General features: G+C 33.4%; 1 protein-coding gene across 1 annotated transcript; it reads right to left on the bottom strand.

Moving 5' to 3' along the window:
* Positions 1–6,473: 6,473 nt before the first annotated feature.
* Positions 6,474–9,816, bottom strand: LOC111386414 (uncharacterized membrane protein At4g09580-like). Its single transcript, XM_023010877.1, has 4 exons — positions 9,101–9,816; positions 7,848–8,118; positions 7,568–7,738; positions 6,474–6,954 (listed from the first exon to the last, which is right to left on the bottom strand). The coding sequence occupies exons 1-4, from the start codon at positions 9,355–9,357 to the stop codon at positions 6,823–6,825; spliced, it is 831 nt and encodes a 276-aa protein (XP_022866645.1). The 5' UTR covers positions 9,358–9,816; the 3' UTR covers positions 6,474–6,822.
* Positions 9,817–10,622: the final 806 nt, after the last annotated feature.

The following is a 10,622-nucleotide window of genomic DNA, read 5'->3' as shown; positions in this document are numbered from 1 at the left end:
CCTAGAGCTCACAATTGCCACGAGCAAACATATTAATGACGCGAATGCGTGTAGAATTTTTCGAAGATTCCAATTCAAAACCAACTCTTCCACTCGATGTGCTGCTTGCAAGCGTATAAGAAGATGCCCTTCAGATTGCATTTTCTCCCTTTATTTTCCTTCCAATAACCATCAAAGATTTGCTTATATTCATAAAATCTTTGGTGCTGCCAATATTGGAAAGATAATACAGGTGACATAATTGTTTACATACATATAAATGTATGTATTCTTTGGTCGAACTTCGTTAAATTTATGTTTTCTATTTGGCTAATGTGTCGAAACAGGCTATGCCAGTGTATCGTCGGGCCGATGCAGAATTAAAGATCCCTCCTATGGATGTGCGGGGATCATAAATATACTATGTGCAGAAATTGCCTTCCTCAGTACTCATGCGGAAAGTGATCAAACCAACTGCAAATTGGACCAAATTTGGATCCCAATTTTTTATCTGAGCAAAAATGTGTGTCCAATTCATTTGATGATTCTTCAACGTGGTTCCATTAGAAATGTTTTGTGTTCTTGTTACGAAAAATTGGGTAGCAGTCCATTATTTTAGGATGAAGCTACACAAACAGAGGCCTGTGACAGGGATGATGAGGTGTTTATGCGTGTGACTTTTTGTTTTCTTAAAAATTGAAATTTAAATATCACCACATTCAATGTTTTCTTTTTAAAATTTCCTACATGTATTATGGTAAAATACTCTATAAATTAATGAATATTAATTTATCGATAAACTAATAAATTATTCAATTATTGATAAATTAATAACCCTTTTAAAATAATAATAATTTTTCTCGACCCCAACATTATTATTTTATATAAAATTTACTATATGTATACGTAGGAATAAACATGTATTTGTATCTAAAGTTTAAATACAAATAGCAATATAAAACAGATTGCAATTTAGGCAATAAGCTTATTTAAAAGAAAATCTGTCTTTTTCCAATGATAAAAAACTGAATATAAATTTAATTTATTTATAAGTTTACACAAGATTAACCGGATAGAAAAGACTAGATGATGAAAGAATAGATTCAAAGTAATTTGAAATGTTGCCATGGTCTAAAAAGAATAATGCTAAATGAATAGGACCTACCCTGTTCGTGATGGAAAAAACTTAGGCAAGGCGATTGTACCGCCACGACGGAAAAAACTTAGGTAGGGCGGTCGCACCAGGTGACAGTGCGACGGCCCTATCAATGTGCGTCACCTCGACGGGTGGGCTACCACACACCCCCAAGTGGTGTGGGCCATCCACATAGGTGGCGCGTCGCACCCAAGTTTCTCTTGTTCGTGACAGGGCCAATAGGCCCTCATGATAGGTGGGGAGAGGGGGAGGCCCCTTGTCATTATCGGGGCCCACGTAATGTAGTAGGTCTCTGGTCCTTTCGTAAGTATCAATCAGTCCTTAGGTGGACACGCATATGATAGTCTCTAATGAGTGGGTTTTATGATTTGATTTTTTAGCGTTTGCTGCACAAACATTACATCATTTAATCATTCTAGATCTTTGTATGAAAGATCTCCTATTTAATATCAACAAGGCTATGTAATATTGTTCCAGCAGCATTTTTCCACATCTTACCACTTTGGCGTATATCCTTTCAAGGCTTATCACTTTGGGGTCTTGGTCTAACCACGAATGTAAAAGTGAACTATTTCACCTTGGCACTTTTATGGAACGTGGTGATGTGGAGTGCGAACATTGTTTACTTGCTTAGTTGGTTGCCATGTTTGTAACGATCTAAAGCCTCTTTATAAGAGGCGTAATACTGATCCCCCAAGTCCATGTAAAAATATTTATATATGCGTGGACTTACAATGTAGGGATGTGATGCTTTGGCTCAAAATATTTTACTTTCTATCATGCATTTAGAAATTTTCGACTACAAATACAATATAGTCCCCCAAATTCATGTCTGGAAATTTGTATAATGTGTAGACTTTCAATGTAGGGATGTGATGCCTTGGCTTAGAATATTATATCGTGAATGAGATAGAAACTTTGAGAAAAGTTGTGAAAGTAGAGGTGAGATCCTTGTTTGAGGACGAGGTTCAGAATGGTAGCAACTTTGAGAAAACTTGTGAAGGCAGAGATAAGGTCCTTGCTTGAGGATGAAGCTCTGAATGATGACAACTTTGGGAGAAGTTGTGAAGGTAGAGGCGCTTGGTTGAGGGACAAGCTGACGTGATATTGTTCTAGCAGCGCTATTCCACCTCTTACCACTTCGGTGCACATCCTTCTGAGGCGTATCACTTTAGGGCCTCGGTCTAACCACGAATGTACAAGTGGACTATTTCACCCTGACACTTTGATAGTGGGGGTGACGTGGAGCACGGACCTTCTTGACTTGTTTAATTGGCTACCACATTAGTAACGATCTAGCATATTAAACTTAAGTAGAGTAACTTGACATTGCAATGGAGTACCACGTACAATTACTATTCCCAAATCTGAATCCCATGAGAAATTGTCAAGAAAGTTAACTTTTACAAAAAATCTGGACAGATTTTCAGATTTTTTGGGCGATTTTTCGATCGAATCCATCGGAGTTAAAATGCGATTTTGAGTGTTAATTCAAGCGGAGGGCTTCCAATGGTATCAAAATTCGACGGTATTGGTGGTTGGAAGTGACTGAAAAGTTGTTCCAAAAGTACCTCAAAAAACTGAAAAATTATTTTTAAACTTCAGTGACAGTTGCTGCAAGTTTTTAAATTTTAGTGACTATTTCTGAAAGTTTTTAAACTCGGTTACCTTTTCTAAAAGCTTCTCGAAACTTAAGTGACCGTTACTGAAAATTTTAAACTTTAGTACCGTTTTGTAATTTTCGCGTAAGTTCAGTGACCATTTGTGAAATTAACCCTAAAAAAATTACTTCAAAGTTGATGCTATAATTACTTTAAATACTCGTAAATACAGCAATGAACCAAGCAAAGTACCTAATATAGATAAATTTATAAAAATGATTCCAAATTAATTACACATAAAACTTTGCCCTAATTTGGTTTAAATAAAATCAGATTTTTAGTAAAGCTTGATAAAGTTGATGAAATATATGATTAAAAAATTGTTGATCATATGAAATGTCTGGAAAAAATTAATTAATTATTTTAATTTATATTTTAATTCAGTTTTTTAACTGAACCAAACATGTTAACATCACATAATAATGTGAAAATTAATCGATATCAAGATGTTTCTCCAGGGACAAGACAAATAAGGAAGCAGTACAAAAGCAAAAATCTACATCACAACCAAACACCGTAAAATTAAGGTTGCTTAAATAAACTAATACTGTAATCACAAAGACAAAAAGAAATATAACGACAACGCAAGTATTAATACAACTTCCCCGGCACCAAAACGAAGCGAGATTTGCAATAATCATCATAACCCAATTTGTACTGATAAAAAATTTGATTAAAATTTAAGTCAAAGTCAACAATTAATTTTAACCACACATTCTATAGGATACACAGCTTTTCAATCATATTTTCTATCAACTGTTATCAAAATTAATTTAAATCTCTAGCAAACACGGGTTATATTTCAACTCCTTGTAAGTTCAAACCATGGTGCACAAAATCCAATCAATAATATTAAGGAAAATCTCAGGAGTTAATTGTTACAATGATGACTGAACTCAGGTCTATATCTTCGATAGCTCATTTAAGTTTAAAATGTTAAGTTTTAATCGCTGAGTTTAAGTTCATATCTTCGATTGCTCACTAAAATTTAAAATGTCGAGTTTTAGCTTTTGAAAAATATTGTATGTTACTCTCTAGCATAACATTCGTATCAAACCTCTAATAGAATTGGTGACGTGGTTAATGGAATGCACACACGACGCCCGTTACACTGTTAAACTTTGAAATTGTTGAATTTTGGTTACTAAACTTTGAAAAATATATTCTATTGCTCATTAAATTTTGAAGTGGTTGAATTTTGACCATTGGACTTTGAAAAACATCAAACTTTGACCACTAAATTTTGAAAAACATCTTCTATTACTCACTATAAATTTGGATCTAACCACACATCTATACAATAAAATATTTTACATGTAAATTCAAAAATTTCTCAACTTTTTAACAACACATTCTTCAAAAAGTCACTATTTTTAGAACTCTCTCTCTCTTTTAAATAATGGCCATCAAAAGGGGTTAAAATTCGTTGTTTAAAAATTCAAATTTAATTTAACTTTTATGATAAATATATTGTGTTTCAGTGAGCAATAGAAAATATTTTTTAAAGTTTAGTGACAAAAAATTGACCATCTCAAAGTTTAACAATGTGATAGGACGCTACGTTAGAGATGGCAACAGTTCGGTTCGGGGTCGGTTCGGCCAAAATCATCACCGAACCACCAATTTTTTGGTCATACCATAATCGCACCATAATCACAAAAGTCGGTTCGGTTCGATTCGATTTGTATCTCGGTTCGGCTCAGTTCAGATTGTTAATAATCAGGAAAATAAATTATTTTTAATTGGTCTATCCGTCGAATAAAAAGAAAAATGTATGAAAAAAGTCTATGAAACCAAAAACATGATACTAAATCAATGTAACAAACAACATCTTAAACGAAAATACAACAAATATCCCAATTTTTAAATACAAAATCCAAATTTAACAAACAATATTCAATAACTTAAAAAGCTCCAACCTCAATTTTTATTCAATCTTCATTCTTCCCAAAAACTCTTACTAGCATACGTCAAAACTCAAAGTTGATTCCTATTTAGTATATAAGAAATGTAAGTAGAGTAATAAATTAATAATCCATAATGTTCTTAACTGAAAATTTAAACCAAAAAATGTACCTCTTCGTCACCAAATTTTGGTTTCTGTGATTAAAGAATTCAATTTCTTGTTTATGTGTTGTTTAGGCCAAAAGTCATCAAAGAGGAGAGAAATTAAAATCATTTATCTCTGAAGTGGCCATCAATTGTAAAAAATTGAAAATTCTGGATATACTTTGGCTAAATCTTGTACGAAATTCACAGCAAATTCAAATAGACATATACAAATTATAAAAAAAGAAGATGAAAAACTCACCAGTGGTGGAAGCCTGAAGGTCGAAGGAGAAGAAAATAATGCAAACGGGAAGAGGCGGAAAAGGCGACAGTAGGCACTTGACAAACCCAAAAGACAGGAGTTGAGATTCCAATTTTCCAATAAAATGTTTGTGCCTTTGTGTTAGACTGTTAGGGTTTAGGGTTAGGTACTTGAGTTTATATTTAACTTGTTAATGGGCTAGAAATTTTGGGCCAAAGAGATTAAGTAGTTAACGTAGAAAAAATCAAAAAATTATGGAAAGTCCAATTATTATTAATTTATTATTTTTTCTAACGGTTAATCGGTTTGGTTTGGGGCGATGGCGTAAATACCATACCCGCCCCGCCCTGAACCGATTCATTAAAATCAAATACCACATCTGTCCCATTGCACCATCGGTTCAATTTTTTTCGCCCCATCGACTTTTTTCGCCCCATTCGGTTCAATTAATCGCGATTTTCAATTTTGACGGTTCGAATTACCATCCCTACGCTACGTGTGCATTCCGTCAGCCAAGACACTAATTTCGTTAGAGGTTTGAAATGAAAGTTATGCTTATAAATAACGTATAATACTTTTCAAAGTTCAGTAGCCAAAATTTGACATTTTAAATTTTAGTAAGCAATCAAAGATATAAACCTAAATTTAGTGATTAAAATTCGATATTTTAAACTTCAGTAAGCAATCAAAGACATTAACCTAAATTCAGTGACCATCGAAACAATTAACTTGAATCTCAACATAATTTCACTAATGGTCTGTTTGATTGCAAGGATGAAATTTGAGTGAAAAAAAACAAATTCCAAGAAATTGAATTGCCTAGAACTTATTTTCCTGAAAATTGTCAATTAAAAGGATAATTTGATTGATATAATTTTTCACTTAAAAAATGTTTAAATTTTGGATCTTTTGGTGTTCGTTTAATCTTGTTTTCTATGAAAATTGTCAATTAAAATATTTTTTATTTTTTTTACAATTATTGATAGATTTTGTTTCCATTATTGAAAATTAAAAAGAAAAATAAAGCTAGAAAGCCGAATTTTCACCAAAATGATGGGAATTGATTTTTCACCATTTCAAAGAAAATGCACTTATGTGAGGGAAAAGCTGGAAATGAAATTCCTTAGAAGATATTGCAATCAAACACTACATTTTGGTGGAAAATAAAAAATATTTTCCATTTCCCATGAAAAATGTGGCCAATCAAACATGGCCTAAATATACAACCATTCTACAAGTACGCTTTTTTCACACCTTTTTTCACAGCACACACACACATGCAAGTGGGTGGAGTCCACAATAATCGTGGACCCCACCTTTGTGAGGAAGTGTGAAAATTGATGTAAAAATAAAAAATAAAAAATGATGTACAAATAGCATTTTTGCTAAACATATTCCTCTCATGTCTTATGTTAATAATTTAATCAGATTCTATATTGTATCCACTTTTTCGGAATTTGGCTTTCCATATATTGATATATAGCAATACAATCCAGGATTATAGAGTGATCCAGATATAACCTAGGAAGTGATGTTTTATAATCAACATGAAACACAAAATAATATGCATGTTTTGGCCTTTGTGATCTTGTACGGTAATCGATCAAACCTGTGTCACAAGCAAAAGGTAGATTATCGTTTGGCATTCTGTATTCAGGTACATGATCTTGAGGGGTCCATTTCCAGCAGAGATGGGAGGGAGTGCACCAATACCTCTATTCATATATTCGCTTCCTCTTCAAAAAGGTCGGGAATAATAAAAGCAACCCAATAAGGAAAAGCACAGACAAGGTCTTAAAATCATATAGGTCTTTAACCGACTTTAAATCTCCAAGAGCAAGCCCAGCCTGATGCATGCAAAGGCAACGGTGAAGATAATATCAATTATTACAAAGACAAAACAGCAACGGTGAAGATTATATCAATTATTACAAAGACAAAACAGATATCCAATATAGACTGCCTATTCTTAATGTACCACAGAATCATAGTAAGTCCTCCATCATTATCATGTCAAGCATGTGCAAAGCGAGCAAAAGAAGGTAAGACAGGGTTTCTAGAATGCTTAACTTCACAACTCAAACCTAAGCAATTTTACGATGTTTTGAGACTACAAACTGGACAAGTACAAGTTGTACAACCAATCAATAGACCTAAAAACATACTGAAAGAAACAGGATGATCTTTTAACGATACTGGAAAGTGCCCCTACTAATTTTTGATCTTCAGTTATTTTCTTCTACAGAAATAAATAAATAAATAAATAAAATACAAAATCTGTAACTCTATTCTACAAATTTTTTGTGACTAACCCTTATTTGGTGAACCAACTAGAAATTATGAATAATTGCATGTGTAGTTACATCTATAAGCATGAAAAGGAATTAGCGTATAATAGAATGCTTATAGTCTGAAAATAAAAATAAATAAATACCAACATGTGGGGGGAAAAAGTCTTACCCTGACTGTAATAAAGGAGGCTGGAATTAGACCTAGCACGGTAGCAAGAAAGAATATATGAAACGGTATATCCACTATCGGTGATGCTAAATTGATAAAAAGGTTTGGCAACGTTGGAGTAACTCTCAAAAAAAGCATGTAATTAAGCAATTTCTCTCTGCGCTTTGCTATCTGAAACAACAAAATTCACTTCAGTAAGGTGGTAGAAATTGAAAGTTATGAAAAGTCAGACAAATAGCATATCTCAGCAGCTAAATTGGCATAAATTGTAAAAAGGTACCTCTGCCTGAAAATATCTCAATTTCTCAGGCCACAACCAGTTAACAATAGGCTTGCCAATCAACTTTGATAGGAAATAACAGGATGATGCACCAGCTGTGGCATTAAAGACAACCAAAAAAAGGCCCCTGATAACACCAAAAAGAGCTCCGGCAAGCAAGGACATAAAAATGGTCCCAGGTATCATAAATGTCTGCATGAATATGTATATAGAGCAGTAACCCAGAATGAACTTAGCTGGGTAATCTTTGGCAAATGTTCCAAGATGGTTCCTGTGATTAATTAAAAGAATACTCATAAAACATAGGAATGATAGGATAATATTCACGACAAATTTACCCCTTCAACAAAAATGCGGAACTCATCACTTTTGAACTAGAGAACCACTTTAACAGTCAGATCAGAGATAACCTAAATGACAAGAAAATTTAAACTGATCTTGGATCTAAAGAAAATGATGGCTAACTTATCATCAGTATTTGAATCTATAAACATTGAGGAATATTATTTCTAGCATATGGCTAGACTGGTAAATAGCAAGGACATATAGTCAACTGCTACCATTAATAGGGATCTGAAAGCTATGGTATGCACATGAGTGTTTCGTAGGTTGGTTGGGAAACATAGAGCATACAAAAGGGTTCACCGGTTCACTATGTCAGCACAATGTGTTATCCTGAAGATTTTGAAGAGCTGTGAAGCTAGAGTTTAATTGTAGAATATTGGAGAACATCGAAACCAGGTTGGTAATATCTGATGGATGATGTACGAGTAGCAATAGCATTGTTAAAAAACAAATACCCATCGTTCCAAATTTGTTGTTGATGTGAACTTTTTATTTCTTCTTTGATAAGAGCGATTTTGTCGATATGAGGATGAGAACAAAAACAAAATTAGTTTTCAGAATACGATTCAGTGCACACAATATAATCACGAGAAAGCAAAAATCTTTTCCAATTGAATGTGTTCTTCACTAGTTACTACAACACATTTGCTAGTAGAAACTACAACTCTAGCTCCACTGAGTTAGTTCTCCGGGAGCATATTACCATAACCTAAAATAAAATAGCACAGCGACCAGTATCCAACAACAGTAAATGACAATGTGACTTTCATGCCAGTCCCCGTAAAATTCCAATCAAAATATCCCTACTGAAAATTTAAATGTGGTCATCTTATAAATGAGAGCAAAACCGCCAAATTAAATTAGCCAAAGAACAAAATTGAACACTCAAAAAAATTACTAAAACGTACTTAAGCACACGAAGTTCGGAAAGGGTGCGGGGCAGCTTGATCTCCCCATATTCAGCTGCCGGCATGGTGAGGTAGATGCAGAACAACCCGGTCAAAAACACCAAGAACACCCCCAAAGCGGCAGCAAACTCCCACCGTGATAGCGGGGACTTCTCCGGCTTGAACTTCTTCCCCGAGGGGGACTCTGGATTCTCCCCATCCCTATTCGACAGCCGGTCTCCCATCTCTACCACCAACACCCCCCGCGGTGCAACCATTAATTGGGACGAGGATTTAAACGTTGACGTGAACAACGATCGCGAAAAGCTTGTTGATTTTAACCTTCGCTACGAAAGCAAATTTTTTCTGGGTAGATTTAGTGGTGACATTGATGAATTAAAAGCACTATTGAATTGGGTGAATTATGGGCATTAAATAAGGCTGATAATTTTTGCAATAATTCAAAAAAAAAAAAGAATTTTGGAGGTTTTTATACGAGGAATTAAAAATGTTGAAATTTAGCTTGGTACCATATAATGCAAAACTGGAATTGATCAGCAGTTAAATGAATTGTAAATCGTGAGAAAACCCTAGAGAGAGATTTACAGACGAATTGACGATGATTTGGGGATCTCATTCAATACTGAATAGTGAATACAAACATGCGTGTGGGTGCAGCCGCCGGGCGCTCGTGTCGGATTCAAAATATAATATAAAGAAATGAAATTGAGGTTGTAATTGTATCAACGTTTTGAGGACTCCACTTGATATAAATAAAGAAAAAGATAAAAAGTGAAGCGTTAAAAGCATTGCAGACTTATTTTAAAAGTAAACTACTAATATTATTCTTAACTTTTGCCAAGTATATTAACTTTTTTTTTGGTGGTGTAAATTTTAATAAAATTGATTAAAATAATTATAGTATGTTTTGATGAAAGTCGATAAAATACGTAGTTGAAAAGCTATGAATTCCATAAAATGTCTAATTAAAATTAATTGTTAACTTGATATTTTAATCACCTTTCAATCTACATCAAATATAAGCTTTATTTGTAATATTCCATTCGTCCCATTTATATAGGTTTGTTTTGATTTTCACACAGATTAAGAAATCGTATTTAATGTCATCGAAAAAGCAATTTTTGTTAAAAACTATAATAAAGCCTGTTTGGGAGTGATTTTTTCCTCTAAAAAATTGATTTTTTTCCTCTAAAAAATTGATTTTTTGACTGTTATTTCATTATTCTAATCGTCATATTTGACTTCTTCTCTCACATGTGAAACCCACTTTTTCTCCTAACGGTAAAAAAAATCACTCCCAAACAGACTCATAATTTCAAGATTAAATAGGAGAAATTGAATATAATTAGGTAAATTAAATAAGGATATATTAGTAAATAAACAAAACAAAATATTCTCAATAAAGAAACAAAAATATATAATTAGGATAAGAAAATAAGGAAAGACAACCAATGAGGGTGTTTGGGAGTGATTTTTCATCCCCAAAATATTGATTTTTTAATGCTATTTCACTATTCCAGTC

This window comes from Olea europaea, unplaced genomic scaffold (genome assembly GCF_002742605.1).
Source record: "Olea europaea var. sylvestris unplaced genomic scaffold, O_europaea_v1 scaffold355, whole genome shotgun sequence".
NCBI lineage: Eukaryota > Viridiplantae > Streptophyta > Magnoliopsida > Lamiales > Oleaceae > Olea > Olea europaea.
Note: the sequence above shows the minus strand (reverse complement) of the source record. Positions and strands in the feature narration are given on the sequence as shown.